The 18,956-nt window shown below is 36.5% G+C and overlaps 1 protein-coding gene across 5 annotated transcripts in view; it reads left to right on the top strand.

Annotated features, from left to right (window-relative positions):
* Positions 1-18,956, top strand: part of PHKA1 (phosphorylase kinase regulatory subunit alpha 1) — a 149,135-nt gene that overhangs the window by 129,773 nt on the left and 406 nt on the right. For all 5 annotated transcript variants that reach the window (XM_057495520.1, XM_057495519.1, XM_057495518.1 and 2 more), the window contains 3 exons: positions 11,705-11,875; positions 14,285-14,338; positions 17,610-17,810. In XM_057495520.1, coding sequence (XP_057351503.1) covers positions 11,705-11,875; positions 14,285-14,338; positions 17,610-17,810 — 426 coding nt within the window. The remainder of the gene's footprint in view (positions 1-11,704; positions 11,876-14,284; positions 14,339-17,609; positions 17,811-18,956) is intronic.

Here is an 18,956-nt window from a genome sequence, read left to right as displayed (position 1 = left end):
TGTTATGCAAGAGCAAGAACAGAATGGAATATGAAAGGGCCTTGTGATACAAAAAAAGTTCACTTTCATGCTTTTTTCCCCAGATAATTTGCATAATCTGAGCATTTTCCTATCTGAAAGGTCAAAGAATACATTTCATACTGAAAAGTTAAATTGGTGTTGTTGGTAAACAATCCTTGTTTTGGTTTGAAGTGATTGGCTAAACATTTTATAGTTATTTATAGTCACACAGTATTACTTACAATTTCATTATATATTTAGAACTTTAAGCCTATATTCCCAGCTAGTTTAATATGGTATTAAGGACTTGACCTACTCAGCTGTATCATTTAATTCTTTTTTTTGCCTGTCTACTACCTACCGGACCATATATAAGCCTAAATCATTAGGACTGTAAGTTAAAGGATTGAGAGCCCTAAATTTTCATTACCTTATTTCCAATTATTGATTTCCATCCAGAAAAGAGAAGTTCTTTTCTCTGCCACTCACCCATGCCCTCTTTTCTCTGCCACTCGCACAATAGAAAAAATATTTTCAAAGATAGCTTTATTTACTTTACCCTTTACTGTGACTTGTAGAGTAAGGCTATTTCATCAGCTCTTTTAATGATAGGCATGCTGGCTAGTTACTTGAATGGTCTGTAATTTTAGTCGGCTAATAACTTTTTAAAACACAGCTAATATTTGCCTTACCTCATCCCTTTTAAAATGTTATTTTCTCAAATTCTTTTCATAGTCCAATGGTGGTCATCCCCTGAGTATAGTTTTGATGTCACTGTCTTTTCTGGTAACTGCTGTTATCTTGTATTATATACTATTCACAAGTGCTTTGAATATGTTGTTATATAAATCATGACATGTACTCATTGTGAAAATAAAAACAAAATGAATCAAATACTAAAATACGTATAAATGAACTTCATGTCTAGAGGTGAAATCTTTCCATTTCTTTCCCAAAAGACAGGAAAGGGGGTTCAATTCCAACCTCTTTTCCATTTAAGAAAACAAAATTCAATTTAATAAGTATCTGTTAAGTATCTGTTTATTCATTCATTCTTTCAACTAGTATAATTAACTGTTTGCCTACTATGCACCAGATGCTATACTAGACAGCATCAGCACTCCTTGTAAACTTCTTAGAATTGTAGATTATTGGTCCCCGCCCTAGGCCTACCGAATCAGAAAAGCTGGGGTGAGGCCCAGCAATATGTTTTTTAATAAGCTTTCTAGGTGATTCTGATGGCACTTTTAAGTTTCAGACAACTGGATAATCTATTTTTCTGATTACTAATTCATTTAGTAAATATTGACTGAGTACCAGTTTCATGCCAGGCACTGGAAATACAATTGTGAAAAAATGGATATAACCTTGCCCTCGTGAAGCTTACAGTTTAGGAAGACTGATTCTAAATTTCCTTGGTTTAAATCAATGATTCATAATGGCCTATGATTTCAGATCTCTTAAGCTGAAAAGATTATGGCCAGACAACAACTAAACAAAAAATGGAAAACTATTGGAAACAATATTGGTATTTCTGTTGACCTTAATCAAGTACCCTATAATGAATTAGTATAATAAGACTTGGCAACTCTGTCATATCCACACTGAGGAGAGAGGTATTAAAGAGAAGTTATTCTAAAAACTCAAAACTATTGATATTTGTGTTTGGAAAATAGAATACCCTTTGTGGTTTGACCCCAATATCAGCAGCCTAGTATCTTGGTGATAGAGATGAAGACAAAAAAGATAAATCAAATAGCAGTTCACCTACTTGGTACATTAGTGTCATATTACTGGCCAATAGAAATGTCATAGAGCACTTTTCTTTTTTACATAACAATGGTTGGTGATGTAAGTGTTTGGCACAAATTAAAATGTCAGTTCTTTTCTCAAAAAAATTTTTTATTAATTTTCTATTTTATATTTCTTTTTGAGTCTAAACTGTCAAAGAACCACTTTCCCCAATGTATTTCAACCTTTAATTAGTGTAAGTTTTTCAAAGTTCATTTTGTTGTAGCATGTTATCAGTACTTCATTCTTTTGTATTCCTGGAAAAAATGTGGTTGTATTGATCCACACCACATTCTATTTATCCATTCATCAGTAGATGGACATCTGGATTCCTTCTGGTTTGGGGCTATTATGAATAATGTTGCTATGAACTTTCATATACAAAGGTTTTGTGGATATGTCTTTTACTTTTCTCTTGTCTTTTACTTTACTTTTATCTTGGATAATGGAAGAGCTGGGTCATTTGGTAACTATGTTGAGCATTCTGAGGAACTGCCAAACTGTTTACCAAAGGGGCTATACCATTTTACATTACCACCAACAATGTATGAGAGTTCCAGTTTCTTCATGGCCTCACCAACCCTTTTTATTGTCCATTTTTTCGATTCTAACCATTTTAGTGGATGTGAAGTGGTATCATTTTGTGCTTTTGATTTGCGTTTCCCTAATGGCTTATAATATTGAGCATCTTCATGTGCCTATTGGTTATTTGTTTATCTTCATTGGAGAAATGTCAGTTCAGAGCCATTGCTCATTTGGTAACTGGGTAATCTGTTATTTTATTGTTAATTTGTCAATGTCCTTTATATTTTCTGGATGCAAGTCCCTTGATAGATAAGAATTGAAAATATTTTCTCCCATTCTATGGATTCTTTTCACTTTCTTTTTTTTCCCCTACAGAGAACATCAATGACAGAACTTCTTCTCATTTTTTAAAATTTTACTTTCTTTCTTTCTTTCTTTCTTTCTTTTTTCTTCCTTCCTTTCTTTCTTTTGGTACTGTTAGTGTGCAATTACTTGAACAAAATTATAGTTATTAGACTCCCCCTATTATCAAGTCCCCACCACATACCCCATTACAGTCACTGTCCATCAGCATAGTAAGATGCTATAGAATCATTAATTTCTTCTCTTTATTATACTGCCTTTCCCATGAACCCCAACACTACATTATGTGTGCTAATTGTAATTTACCTTACTCCCCCTTATACCTCCCTTCCCACCCATCCTCCCCAGTCCCTTTCTCTTTGGTAACTGTTAGTCCATTCTTGGGTTCTATAAGTCTGCTGCTGTTTTGTTCCTTCAGTTATTGCTTTGTTATTTTACTCCACAGATGAGTGAAATCATTTGTTACTTGTCTTTCACTGCCTGGCTTATTTCACTGAGCATAATACCCTCTAGCTCCATCCATGTTGTTGCAAATGGTAGGATTTGTTTTCTTCTTATGGCTGAATAATATTCCATTGTGTATATGTACCACATCTTCTTTATCCATTCATCTACTGATGGACACTTAGGTTGCTTCCATTTCTTGGCTATTGTAAATAGTGCTGTAATAAACATAGGGGTGCATCTGTCTTTTTCAAATTGGGCTGCTGCATTCTTAGGGTAAATTCCTAGAAGTGGAATTCCTGGGTCAAATAGTATTTCTATTTTGAGCTTTTTGAGGAATCTCCATACTGCTTTCAACAGTGGTTGAACTAATTTACATTCCCACCAGCAGTGTAGGAGGGTTTCCCTTTCTCCACAACCTCACCAACATTTGATGTTGTTTGTCTTTTGGATGGTGGCAATCCTTACTGGTGTGAGGTGATATCTCATTGTGGTTTTAATTTGCATTTATCTGATGACCAGTGATGTGGAGCATCTTCTCACGTGTCTGTTAGCCATCTGAATTTCTTCTCTGGAGAACTGTCTGTTCAGCTCCTCCGCCCATCTTTCAATTGGATTGTTCACTTTGTGTTTGTTGAGGTACGTGAGCTCTTTATATATTTTGGATGTCAACCCTTTATTGGATCTGTCATTTATGAATATATTCTCCCATACTCTAGGATGCCCTTCCGCTCTATTGATGGTGTCCTTTGCTGCACAGAAGCCCCTCAGCTCGATATGGTCCCACTTGTTCATTTTTGCTTTGGTTTCCCTTGCGCAGGGGGATATGTTCATGAAGAAGTTGCTCATGTTTATGTCCAAGAGATTTTTGCCTATGTCTTTTTCTAATAGTTTTATGGTTTCATGACTTACATTCAGGTTTTTGATCCATTTTGAGTTTACTTTTGTGTGTGGGGTTAGACAATAATCCAGTTTCATTCTCTTACATGTAGCTGTCCAGTTTTGCCAACACCAGCTGTTGAAGAGGCTGTCATATCCCCATTGTATATCCATGGCTTCCTCATCATATATTAATTGACCATATATGCCTGGGTTTATATCTGGGCTCTCTATTCTGTTCCACTGGTCTGTGGGTCTGTTCTTCTGCCAGTACCAAACTATCTTGTTTACTGTGGCTTTGTAGTGGGGCTTGAAGTCAGGGATCATAATTCCCCCCAATTTATTCTTCCTTCTCAGGAATGCTTTGGCTATTCAGGGTATTTTGTTGTTCCATATGAATTTTAGAACTACTTGCTCTAGTTCACTTAAGAATGCTGTTGGTATTTTGATAGGGAATGCATTGAACCTGTAGATTGCTTTAGGCAGGATGGCCATTTTGACAATATTAATGCTTCCTATCCATGAGCATGGGATATATTTCCATTTCTTGGTATCTTCTGTAATTTTTCTCATGAGTGTCTTGTAGTTTTCAAGGTATAAGTCTTTCACTTCCTTGGTTAGGTTTATTCCTAGGTATTTTATTCTTTTTGATGCAATTGTGAGTGGAATTGTTTTCCTGATTCCTCTTTCTGCTAGTTCATCACTAGTGTACAGGAAAGCAACAGATTTCTCTGTATTAATTTTGTATCCCGCAACTTTGCTGAATTCAGATATTAGATCTAGTAGTTTTAGAGTGGATTCTTTAGGGTGTTTTACATACAATATCACGTCATCAGCAAACAGGGACAGTTTGACTTCTTCCTTGCCAATCTGGATGCCTTTTATTTCTTTGTGCTGTCTGATTGCCATGGCTAGGACTTCCAAAACTATGTTGAATAAAAGTGGGGAGAGTGGGCATCCTTGTCTTGTTCCCGATCTTAGAGGAAAAGCTTTCAGCTTCTTGCTATTAAGTATGATGTTGACTGTGGGTTTGTCATATATGGCCTTTATTATGCTGAGTACTTGCCCTGTATACCCATTTTGTTGAGAGTTTTTATCATGAGTGGATGTTGAATTTTGTCAAATGCCTTTTCAGCATCTATGGAGATGATCATGTGGTTTTTGTCCTTCTTTTTGTTGATGTAGTGGATGATGTTGATGGATTTCTGAATGTTGTACTATCCTTGCTTCCCTGCAATGAATCCCAATTGATCATGATGGGTGATCTTTTTGATGTATTTTTGAATTTGGTTTGCTAATATTTTGTTGATTATTTTTACATCTACATTCATCAGAGATATTGGTCTGTAATTTCCTTTTTTTGTGTGGTTTCTTTGCCTGGTTTTGGTATTAGAGTGATCTTGGCCTCCTAGAATGAGTTTGGGCATATTCCCTCCTCTTCTACTTTTTGGAAAACTTTAAGGAGGATGCGTATTAGGTCTTCACTAAATGTTTGATAAAATTAAGCAGTGAAACCATCTGGGTCAGGAATTTTTTTTCTTAGGTAGTGTTTTGATTACCAGTTCAATTTCCTTGCTGATAATTGGTCTATTCAGATTTTCTGTTTTTTCCTGGGTGAGCCTTGGAAGGTTGTATTTTTCTAGAAAGTTGTATATTTCCTCTAGGTTATCCAGTTTGTTACCATATTGTTTTTCATAGTGTTCTCTCATAATTCTTTGTATTTCTGTGGTGTCCATAGTGATTTTTCCTTTCTCATTTCAGATTCTGTTTATGTGTGTAGACTCTCTTTTTTTCTTCATGAGTCTGGCTAGGGGTTTATCTGTTTTGTTTATTTTCTTGAAGAACCAACTCCTGCTTTCACTGATTTTTTCTATTGTTTTATTCTTCTCAACTTTATTTATTTCAGCTTTAGTCTTTATTATGTCCCTTCTTCTACTGACTTTGGGTGTCATTTGCTCTTCCTTTTCTAGTTTCATTAATTGTGAGTTTACACTGTTCATTTGGGATTGTTCTTCCCTGAGGTAGGCCTTTATTGCAATATAATTCCCTCTTAGCACAGCCTTCACTAGGTCCCACAGATTTTGTGGAGTTGAATTTTGTTGTCATTTGTCTCCATATATTGCTTAATCTCTGTTTTTATTAGGTCATTGATCCATTGATTATTTAGGAACATGTTATTAAGCCTCCATGTGTTTGTAGACTTTTTCATTTTCTTTGTGTGATTTATTTCTAGTTTCATACCTTCATGATCTGAGAAGCTGCTTGGTACAATTTCTATCAGTTCAGTTTCATTTGGCCCTTTAACTGGGGTTTGTGAGATTTTGGCCTGTACCAGGTTCTTTTGATGTTTCATATTTCTATGTGGTGCTCTCTATTGCCCAGAAGCTCCAGTCTCTGGAGCTGCTCAGCCCCTAGAGTGAGGTTGGGGGTTGTAGGGGAGCAGAGCTGGTGCCTGGGGGGAGGAAAAATCTCTTTCCTGATTCCCATCTATGGTGCCTGTCTCCAGTATCAGAGCCAGTGGGCCAAGCACATGGGTTTAAGCCTCTGTGCTTTGCATCTCTAGCTGTTGTAGGCAGGGCCTCCCTCTGACTGGCCTGATGCCAGCACAGTGAATGCTGGTTTGTGAGCCAGTGCTGTCAAGCCAGGAGGAAGGCCCGGCAGGCTGTGTGTCACAGTGAGGGTCCTTGGAGCTGAACAGCCAACCAGGAGGATGGTGCACCTGAAGCTCCTCAAAGTTCCCAACCTGCTGGGCAGTGCACACTCAGACAGCCTTGTCTAGCTCTCCCTTCTCCTGTGCAGCAAGCTCCATGCAAACCCCGCCCCTTCAGCAGCCTTCTCGCTGCTGGGACAGACCGCCTCCCTTTCCTTTGTCCCAGAGTGGCCGTATGTGGATACTGTCCTCCACAAACGGCTGGAATCTCATTCTCTCAAGCACTCCACCTGTCCAAGCTTCCCAACCCCCCAACCTCCAGAGCACCACACAATGCAGGTTTCTGCTCACAAAGCAGACCTCCAGGGCTGGGTGTTCAGCAGTCCCAGGCTTCCACCCCCTCCCTGTTCCATTTCTCTTCTGCCTGTGAGCTGGGGTTGGGGAGGGGGTCTGGTCCTGCCAGATCAAGGCTTTCATACATTACCCTGTTTCATGAGGTCTGCTCTGTTCATGAGGTCTGTATGCAGTCTGGTTCAGCCTTCTTTCCTGTTGCTGTTTTAGGGTTTGTTGCATTAATTAACTATATTTTCATACTATTTGTGGCTTTGATAGGAGTTCTCTGTCTCACCTCTCATGCTGCCATCTTGAATCCCTCCAGAATTTCCTTTCTTAATAGTGTTATTTGAAGAACGGAAGTTTTCAATTTTGATGAAGTCCAATTTATCTATTTTTTTTTTATTTTGGTGTTATCCCTAAGAAGGCTTTGGTTAACCCAAGGTCACAAAAATGTATTCCTATTTTTCATTTCAAGTGTTTTGTAGTTTTGGCTCTTACAGTTAGGTGTATGATTATATTTGGGAGTCCCCAAGACCACTCCCAGGTTCAGTGACTCACTAGGAGGACTCACAGGACTAAAAGCATATAGTCATACTCACAGCTATGATTAACTACAGCAAAAAGATACAAAGCAAAATCAGTAATGGGAAAAGGTGCATTGGACAAAGTCCAAGGAAAATAAGTACCAGCTTCCAAAGTATTCTCCCAGTGAGTCACACAGGATTAGCTTAGTTCCCCCCTGCAATGAGTTCTGACAACATGTATGAAATATTACCAACCAGGGAAGCTCATTAAAGACTCAGAACCCAGGGATTTTATTAGAGTAGATAGTCACTTAAATTGCCTCTGTCTGGTACATGCCACAACTCCAAACTCCCAGAGGAAAAATAAGTGTTCAACATAAACTACTGTGTTTGCACAAATAGTTTAGGCACAGTAACTCACTCTTCTCAATTCTAGGAATGATGGAGACCCTCCCCACATCCAGGTCTCCAAATGCTAGCCAAGGGCCTATCTTCTAAGCAGGCCTTTCCAAGAATAGCACTTTTGGCCTTCTGTGTTAACTCTTTTCTTCATGATAACATACTTGGACTTAATTTCTGTTTATATGAGTTAAGGGGTCCAGCCTTATTCTTTTGCATCTGAATATCCAGTTGTTCTAGCACTATTTCTTGAAAAGACTCTCTCTCCCCCATTTTCTTGGGACCCTTGTTGAAAATTAATTGACAAAATGTATGGTTTATTTCTGAACTCCCAATTCTGTTCTACTGCTCTACATGCCTAGCCCATGCCTATATGACAATGTCATGAGTATTGTAGCTTTGTAATAAGTTTTGAAATTGGGAATTGTGAGTTCTTCAACTTTGGTTTTCTTTTTTAAGATTATATTAACTATCCTGGGTCCCTTGAATGTCTGCATGAATGTTAGGATAAGCTTGTCAATTTTTGCAAAGGACCCAGTGGGATTTTGATAAAGATTGTGTTCAATCTGTAGATCAATTTCAAGATTATTGCTGTCTTAACAATATTAGGTCTTCTGATTCATGAACAAACCATTTATTTCCATTTATTTAAGTCTTCAGTTTCTTTCAACATGTTTTGTAGTTTTCACAGTACATGTTTTATACTTGTTAAATCAATTCCTAAACATTTTATTTCCTGATGCTACTTTAAATGGAATTGTTTTCTTAATTTTATTTTCAGACTGTTTAAAAGTACAATTAATTTTTGTATATTGATTTCATATTGTACAACTTACTGAACTCATTTATTAGTTCTATTGTTTTTTAGTGAATTCCTTATATACAAGATCATGTCACCTGCAAATAGAGATAGTTTTACTTCTCCCTTTCCCCTCTGGATGACTATTATTTCTTTTCTTAACAGCCCTGGCTGAAACCTCCAGTGCAATGCTGATTAGAAGTAGCAAGTGTGAACATCTTTGTCTTGTTCTGATCTTAGGAGGAAAAACATTCAGTCTTCAACCATTCATTATGATATCAGCTGTGGGTTTTTTATAGATGTCCTTTATTAGATTGAGGAAGTTCCCTTCTGTTCCTAGTTTTGTTGGGTGTTGTTATTATGAAGAGATGTTAGATTTCATTAAATCCTTTTATTTTAATGCAGATTTTATTTTACTTATTTTTATTAAGGTACCATTGATACACAGTCTTATGAAGGTTTCACATGAGCAATATTGTGGTTAAAACATTCACCTATATTATCAAGTTGCCCCCACACCCCATTGCAGTCACTGTCCATCAGCATAGTAACATGCTATAGAGTCACTACTTGTCTTCTCTGTGTTATACTGCCTTCCCTGTGACCCACCTACATTATGTGTGTTAATTGTAATGCCCCTTAATTCCTTTCTCCCTCCCTCCCTACCCATCCTTCCCATCCCCTTCCCTTTGGGAACCACTAGTCCCTTCTTGGAGTCTGTGAGTCTGCTGCTGTTTTGTTCCTTCAGTTTCACTTTGTTGTTATACTCCACAAATGAGGGAGATCATTTGATATTTATCTTTTCTCTTCCTGGCTTATTTCACTGAGCATAATACTCTCTAGCTCCATCCATGTTGTTGCGAAGGGTAGGATTTGTTTTCTTCTTATGACTGAATAATATTCCGTTGTGCAAATGTACCACATCTTCTTTATCCATTCATCTACTTAGATTGCCTCCATAGCTTGGCTATTGTGAATTGTGCTGCGATAAACATCAGGGAGCATATGTCTTTTTGAATCTGGGATTCTGCATTCTTAGGGTAAATTCCTAGAAGTGGAATTCCTGGGTCAAATGGTATTTCTATTTTTAGGTTTTTGAGGAAACTCCATATTGCTTTTCACAATGGCTGAACTAATTTACATTCCCACCAACAGTGTAGGAGGGTTCCCCTTTCTCTGCATCCTCACCAGCACTTTTTGTTCCTTGTCTTTTGGATGGTGGCCATCCTAACTGGTGTGAGGTGATATCTCATTGTGGTTTAATTTGCATTTCCCTGATATTAGTGATGTGGAGCATCTTTTCATGTGCCTGTTGGCCATCTGAATTTCTTCCTTGGAGAAGTGTCTGTTCAGATCCTCCATCCATTTTTTAACCGGGTTATTTGCTTTTTGGGTGTTGAGGTATGTGAGTTCTTCATATATTTTGGATGTTAACCCCTTATCAGATATGTCATTTATGAATATATTCCCCCATACTGTAGGATGCCTTTTTGTTCTTTAATGCAAATTTTATTAAATGGTGGATTTATTAGAAAAATGTGTGTGGTTTTTATCATTTATTCTATTGATATGGAGTATTACATTAATTGATGTCCAGATACTAAAACAACCTTGAATTCCTGGAATAAATCCTATTTCATCATGATGCATAGTCCTTTTTATATGCTGCTCAATTTTGTTTGCTTATATTTTGTTAAGGATTTTTGTGTCTGTATTCACAAGGGACATTTGTCTGTAGTTTTCTTGTGATGTCTGTCTGATTTTGAAATAAGGGTAATACTGGCCTCATAGAATGAGTTGGGAAGTTCCTCCTCTTCTCTCTTTTGGAAGAGTTTGTGAAGAACTGATATTAATTCTTCTTTAAATCTTTGATAGAATTAACAAGTGCAGCCATCTGCACCTGGGATTTTCCTTGTGGGAAGTTTTGTAATTACTAATTTTATCTCTTTGTTATAGATCTACTCAGATTTTCTGTTTCTTCTTGAGTCAGTTTAGGTAGTTTATGCCCTTCCAGAAATTTGTCCATTTCATCTATATTATATTATTTGTTGACATATTGCTTCCAATGGTATGTCCTTATAATCCCTTTTATTTCTTTAAGTTTGGAAGTGATGTTCCCTCTTTCAATCCTAATTTTAATATATTGAGTCTTTCCTCTTTCTTTTTTTTCTTGGTCCATCTAGCTAAAAATTTGTCAGTTCTGTTGATTTTTTTTTTCAAAGAAACCACTTTTGGTTTCATTAAATTTTATCTATTGTTTTTTCTATTTTATTCCTTTCTGCTGTACACTTTATTATTTTCTTCCTTCTCATTATCTTTGGTTTAGTTTTCTTTTTTTTTTTCATTGTCTTAAGGTAGAAGATTTGGTTATTGATTTGAGATCTTTTTTAATGCTGGCATTTGTAACATAAATTTCACTTTACACAGTGTTTTAGCTCTATCCTGTAAGTTTTGGTATGTTATGTTTTCATTTTCATTCCTCTCAGAGTGCTTTCTAGTTTTCCTTGTGATTTCTCTCATAAAGGTTATTTAGAGGTGCGTTGTCTAATTTCTACATATTTGTAAATTTCCCAAATTTTATTCATTTCTAATTTAATTGTCATCAGAGAACACAACTTGGTCTAATTTCAATTATTTTAAATTGATTGAAGCTTGTGTTACATCCCATGAGAGTAATAAACTAAGCCATAGACCAGCTAGAAGTTTAATAGAGATAACCAGAGAAAGAGACAGCCAAGAACCTCCTGTGTCATCAGTATTTTTATGGCTCTTCTTATGTGTCACTAGATTGCTTTTTAAATGGATTGTACCAGTTTATATTGTTGCTAGCTACTCATAAGTCCACTAGCTTCAGTATGACCTCTGTATCTTGGATGTTACACTTAATATGTGGTTTATGACTCTACAGACTATGTTTATTATTCATTGTGCTATAATAGTTTATCAGAAGAACAGAGATAACATTTGTGTTCTTTCCTGTCCTTTTCTCCCAAGTCACCTGGAGCTTCCATGACTCCACGTAGTGGGTCATTTCCTAGTGCCTACAGTCAACATACATCTAAAGATAATCGTCAAGGTCAATGGCACCGCCGAAGAAGGCTGGATGGCGCACTGAATAGAGTTCCTATTGGATTTTATCAAAAAGTATGGAAAGTTTTGCAGAAGGTGAGCATAACATATAATAGATATCTCTTTATTTTCTCCCTTGAAATCCTCAGCCTTCTTGGCTCAGATATGATATGACTGTGATGTCATTGCAATTATATAAAAGTCATGCTCATATGGACAAGACCTAAAAGAAAACATAAAAACAAAACAGTTGATTTGTTATTTTGACATTATTGATAATTTAGTCTCTTTCCATTATTGTTGCTATAGTATTATTTATAAATTAGATTTCAGAAATCATTACTTCTCTGGCTTTGACCATAGTTGGTTATTGTGGGACATTGTCATACATTTGCTGCTAATCAAATAAATTTGATGATAAAGAGCTCACTTTCTTTGTAACTGTTATAGAGTAGAGGTGTTATTTGTAGCAATGTGCTGTTTATAACTAAATGTCACTACCATAAAACAACTGGGACATCTGGGGAGTTTGTTTAAAAAGCTCTTACTTAATAGCACAGAGAAGACAAGTAGCAACTCTGTAGCATCTTACTAAGCTTATGAACAGTGACTGCAATGGGGTATGTGGGGGGGGTGGTCTTGATAACCACAGTGTTGCTCATGTGAAACCTTCATAAGATTGTATATCAATGATACCTTAATAAAAAAAAGCTCCTACCTGTATTTTTTCTGGGATGAAAACTACTAAAATGAAAAGTCATAATTATGCTAATAGTCCAAAAGACTCTGTTGGTCTGACCAGTTTTTGCCCTTTTTTTAAAGGCCTTGTTTGCCAAAGTCATTTAAGGGGACATGACACCACTGTGATTGTGACAGATTTAGAGGGCCAAGAAGACTGTGTACTCATGCATAGGTCTTATTTATAGTCTATTAGGTGCCACTTTTTGCTTCATTGCCCCTGGCAAAGACCTGAAGAACACTTCATCCAGAACTTTAAAGCCTTTAGCTCTGTTTCTCCCTTTAGCACATTGATACTCTTTCAGGGTCAGAATCAGGTGATCCTTTGGGAAGATGAAAGTTCATTCTTTAGACTATATGGGGAGTCTGTATAAAAAGCCCTTGCCTAATAGCACAGAGAAGACAAGTAGCAACTCTGTAGCATCTTACTAAGCTGATGGACAGTGACTGCAATGGGGGGGGTCTTCTTTTTAAAGAGTACCTAAAACTTTCCTCCATCTAACTTCTATAGCACAGTAGTGACAGATATGTACTTTATGTCCCCAGTTATGCCTGGGTTCTGGTAATTCAATTTCACAGACATGTAGCAGGTGCTATTCTACTTCAGATTCCCTGGAAGGTTTCTGTTCTTGTTATCAAGTTCAATCCATAGTTGTCTTCTTAAATAGCAGCTATAATGCAAAGGCCAAAATGTGTTATGAAGGTACAAAGCCACAAGGCTGTCATAATACAAGAGAAAGAACTTTTAAATTTGACAGGAAAGATTGGATATTTTGTAGCAGAATCAAAACCTGGACTTGGAATCCTAATGTAAGAGGAAAAGAAGCCTCCTGTTTTTCATTCCATTCCTTTCAGGGTATGAATGCAACATAATCACTTTGCATATTTGTTTGAAGACTGGTAATTCTCTGTACAAAGGTTGTTATTTGGCATGTGAAACATGGGATAGAAGTCTCTGCTACCAAAGTCAATAAACCTGTTAGACTGGAATCTTTATCTATAGTTCAATATATAATGTTTCGATTTACTTAAAACTTAAAACAGCATGTCATTAATCCCCTATTTTTTAATAATTGAGTTGGTAGTGAGGGGGAAGATAAAATATCACTCATTTATTTGTTATTTCTTGGGCATCTGCTGTGCTCTAGGCTATGTCCTACGTGCTTACAATAATATAGCAAAGACCAAAAGACACAAAAATCCCTGTTCTTATGGAACTTACATTCTACTAGGAAGAGATAAACAATAAATAATAAATATAATAAGTTATATAGAATGTGAAAAGATGACAAGCACTACAGAAAAGTCTAGTAGAGCAGGTTGAGGAGATCAGGAGTGCTGATGTGGTATGGTTAAATAGAAAACGTAGTAACTATGCATATCCAATAAATCATATCTTGAGCTTTTTTCTTCAGCTTAAGAATCTTTCTGAGAGCCTATTTGTGGTGGTTCTGGGTCACAGCATGGTATCCTCCCAGGTGTCTCTGAATCTTTGCAGCTAGTCTATCCCAGAAGGTAGTCCTTCCCTATCACTGCAACTCCCCTAAGTAGAGGATGAACCTTGGGTCTCCTGTAGTCCAGCCCTGCTTCTTGCCATGTAGCAATCACAAGCTCTTGGCAAGGACACTTGGGCTGTAGGACTTTTCACTGGCCTATGATTACTCAGCATCTACCCCATGAAGTACACTTAGAAATACTAAGTGTCTGCTTACAGCCTCCCAGTTGTCAGCATATCCTTGGTAACAACATGTTTTTGCTGTTTTACAGTGTCATGGACTTTCTGTGGAAGGTTTTGTTCTTCCTTCTTCAACCACTAGAGAGGTAAGGCTCTTTCACACTTATGTGACTGATACCTTGTCTGGCTGAAGTATTTCAGTGGTCACTTTTCAAAATAACAGATTTATGCTTTTATAAATCAACTGAACATGAAATGCTTTTGAAGAAAAGAAAGTTTTTTAAAAATAGAATGGGCATATGGGAATGAAGAAGGAGATATCTAAGCTGCCCTGTGCATATAGTAAAACAACAAATTTGACTGGATCTATACTGTTGGAACTCAACCAAGAATTAGGAGAACTGCAAATTGTAGCTCTCCAAAATCTTACAACTACAGACTATTTACTGTTAAAAGAACATATGGGATGTGAACAGTCCCCAGGAATGGACTGTTTTAATTTGTCTGATTTTTCTCAGACTGTTCAAGTTCAGTTGGACAATATCCACCATATCATAGATAAGTTTTCACAAATGCCTAAGGTGCCTAACTGGTTTTCTTGGTTTCACTGGAGATGGCTGGTAATTACAGGTATGCTTTGGTTATGTAACTGTACTCCTATTATGTTAATGTATGTGTGCAATTTAATTAGTAGTTTAAAACCTATACATGCTGAAGTTACTCTACAAGAAGATATGTCAAAGAAATAATCAATCTTCCCATGTTTTCTTCCGCCTGCTACTTCTATAGCTTTTCTTCTTCCTTCCTAACTACAACCCTTAAATAGAATTCATGCCTCATATCGAATTTACCGAGTATCATAATTCTTCCAAGTGGTAAAGACACCTCAAGACAAATGCTGGGCATAGAAGCCACAGGGCATAAATATGCAAAGAAATAAAAAGCTAACCTTTTCAAATGATAAGGCTTCTCTCTCACTTACCAACTTAACATTTCCCTGTATGGCCCTGGAAGATGACTGGTTAGCCAGAGACGGGTAAGATTCCTCAAGGGAGGAACAACCTAAGACAGGCACAGTCACAGGGGGGCCACCAGGTGAGAAAAAGGGGGATCAACAGAGGTGAGGCTTAGAACCTCCCCCTCCCCGTTCTGAGAGAAATCTTCTGCATACGTGGATGTTTTATTGCCCTTGTCTAGCTTGAATTAACACATAGTCTACAGGCACACACTTGATCATCTACATTTGCTCTCTTACAACACTAAACTATGTTTTCTACCTTTATCTTGTATCTACCTACCACTTCAGCATTTTATTAAAAATAATAATAATAAAGAGAGAAATGTGGCATCCACATATAAATCAAGTATAAAAATCAAATGAGTATTCATATTTGAACTGACTGTTTATAGTTCATAATGCATGAGCAATACCGAAAGCTTCTGTGATGACTGCCCTTGTAATGTTCACCATGTAACTTATTCACTATGTAAGAATTTGTTCTCCATGTAAGAACTTGTTCGTTATGCTTCAGAAGATTGGAGACTGACGAAAATTAGGCTTGGGGTGGATTAATGATTGTGCATTGAGCATTGACCCCCCTATACAGAATTTTATTGTTGTTAACAACCATTTGACCAATAAATATGAGAGATGCCCTCACAAAAAAAAAAATATATATATATATATATACACACTTCCAATTGTAAAATAAATAAGTAACCGTGATGTAATGTATAGCATAAGGAATATAGTCAAAATATTGTAACAACTTGGTATGGTGATAGCTGCTACCTAGAATTATCATGTATATAAATGTTGAATCACTGTGTTGTACACCTGAAACTAATGTAATACTGTGTGTCAACTACCCTTCAATAAAAAATAATTATCTAAAAAAAAAATAGAATGGGCATATTAGGAGAGTAATTATGTATTACATTAATGATACAAGGATAGCTTCTTTTAATGGTTAATTAAGTTAGGCTGTTATTTATTTTTAGTATTGCCAGAGTTTTAGAGAGAACAGACAAGATAGAAATCTAAGAATGAATGACTTTTCATGTCCCCATCCTTCTCATCCTTACCTTTCTCTAGTAGGATGCTTGTAAACTGTTAGATCATAAACCAGTGGTCCTTAGCTCTAAATATATGTCACAGTAACCTGAGCTCCTAACTCCAATTTAGTGGATTAGAATCTCCAGGAACAGAGCACAAGCATCTGTACTTAAAAAATAATTTTTGGAGTAAGTCTGATGGAAAACATTGCCATGAACCACAGACATAGATTATCAGGTGCTTTTATATTTCACTTTTTGCTCAATCACACAGAAGTTAAACAGAAATAGCTTTTATAAAAATCAACAAAGACATGAGAAGTAGCAAGCTAGGAATAGTAAGATTGGACAGTAGAAAATTCTTGAAAACACTAGAGTTGTTGCAGATAATGGCTGGAGGGGCAGATACAGAAAGCTAATACTACGTGTCAGGGCTTCACTCTTGCCTATAGACCTTTTCTCTAATAAAGAACACTGTGTCCTCTATTTGTCTTTTCTCTACCTTTAAGCAAGATTGAAATGTTAATAGAATTAATAATAACACATACCTGAATGGTACCTTTAGGAGTCTTCAAAGCAGCTTCACATATTCATTAATTTGATATCCAACACAACTGTGAGACAGCTTAGGATGGGATTATACTTCCTGATTTACAGAGAAGGAAACAAATTTAGAAAGATGAATTGTCCAAGGTCATATAGAATGAGTAACTTGACAAAGGCAGGACTTGAACTCAGATCTTTAGACTCCAGGTCTCCATTGTCACCCTAAAGTGTATACTAAATACAATTTTACCAAAAATGATTCAGTTACCTTCACCATAAAGTACTTCATATTTCTTCATGCCTATTTTTATCTAGCAGTATGTAAATGTGCATAGTTCTAATCATCATGTATGTACAATTTTAAGTTCTACTCATACTTTTCTTTATCCACAGTCATCATATTTATTCTTTTAAATTACTCTATAAAAACTCATGAAGTTGCATTACCATGATATGCCATTATTTACACAACCATTCCCAAGTTAAGGTTACTTCTAGTTTTACACTTGTGCCTAATGCTGCTATAAACACTCTTGCACATAGGACTTATTTCCTTTCATGAATTATTTCCTTAGGATGAACTCCCAGAATGAGGAGTATAGGTTGGAGGGCAATTACACTTTTATGACTCTTGTTATGCACTGCCGGGGTGTCTTCCAAAAAGACTGAACCAATTTAATTTACTCTGTCAGTTACCTTAAAGGAGACCAAAACAACACTCCTAGCTACAGTGGTTTTACTGCCTTTCAGAGTAGGTGATTGATGCCTCCTAGATGATGTGCTGTTAAGAAGTAGTTTCCTTTTCCTCTACCACAGATGACTCCAGGCGAGATTAAATTCTCTGTTCATGTGGAGTCTGTCCTGAATCGTGTGCCTCAGCCAGAGTACCGTCAGCTTCTGGTTGAAGCCATCCTTGTCCTCACTGTGATGGCAGATATTGAAATTCATAGTATCGGAAGTATCATTGCTGTGGAAAAAATAGTGCATATTGCCAATGACTTGTTCCTTCAAGAACAGGTAGGCAAACCTCTTGTTTGTCTCAAAGGGGGATGTTTGAGATTAGCCTGACTGCATTCAGAGCTCTTCATGAAGCCAATGTCACTTTCTCGTGTCCTCTTCCTCATAGCTCTTTTCTGGGCCCCCTCTGAGCTCTGCAAAATAAGTAAGCTGTGGGATGACCTCTGGCTTTTACCATATGTTTCATGGTTGTTAGATGGTAAAGTTGTCTGGGACTCAGGAGGCTTTTCTGCTTTTTATCATATTCCAAACTTCTTATCACACAACTTTTTGCATAGTGATAAGGACTTGATAAAAGACTATTGGGTAGCATATCCTTTCTGGACTCTTGAAAAGATATTTGATTTTGGTTTGGTTTGGTTTTGGTTTTTGCTACTTACCTATAGGAAAATACCAAAGTGAAACTTTTAATTCTACATTTTTCTTATTATCTTAATAAATCTTCCAGGAAATTAGTCACATTTTGAAAATATAAGTATTTATTAAAGCTTTCCAAATCTCTCCTAGATTAAGAGTAGGGACACAGGGACACATATGGTGAAGGACATGCGCTGCTATCAATAGGAAAATCTCCAAAACATGTAATAGGTGTTTCATTCTATCAGGCACTGAAGGTAATACAAAAGAAATTAAAACCATCCAGGATTTTCTAGGACAGTCCTAATTTTAAATATTCTGGATTGCCATTAGTCCATGTATCAGAAAATGTGATCCCTTTTAGGCATAGACTCTAGCTTGTAAAGCTTACAGTCTGTTTGAATTAAGTCAATTTAGAAAGAAATAATGATCAAATACAAGATATAATAATACATGCTGAAATCAGTATTACCAGAATGATTCAGACCTAAGTACCTCTAGGGTGATTTGTACGTATGAACATATGATTGTTAACAGGCACAACTCATTTAATTAACTATTATATTTAACTTTCACAAATTCCAAATAATTAATAATTTAAAAATTATTTCATATACTTTTGGGATCTAGTGAAAAATACATGTATAGAAACTCATATTCGCCATTTTGATCATAACCCTGATCCCTTTCTGGCTAAACAGCCTAAAATCCAACTAGCTGGTGATGGAAAAGAGGCTCTGTGTTATCCTAATCAAAACTTTAATTAAAGGGATTAGTAATTTTTTCCTT

Source organism: Manis pentadactyla, chromosome X, assembly GCF_030020395.1.
Source record: "Manis pentadactyla isolate mManPen7 chromosome X, mManPen7.hap1, whole genome shotgun sequence".
NCBI classification, from domain to species: Eukaryota; Metazoa; Chordata; class Mammalia; order Pholidota; family Manidae; genus Manis; species Manis pentadactyla.
This window is presented reverse-complemented; position numbering and strand designations above follow the sequence as displayed.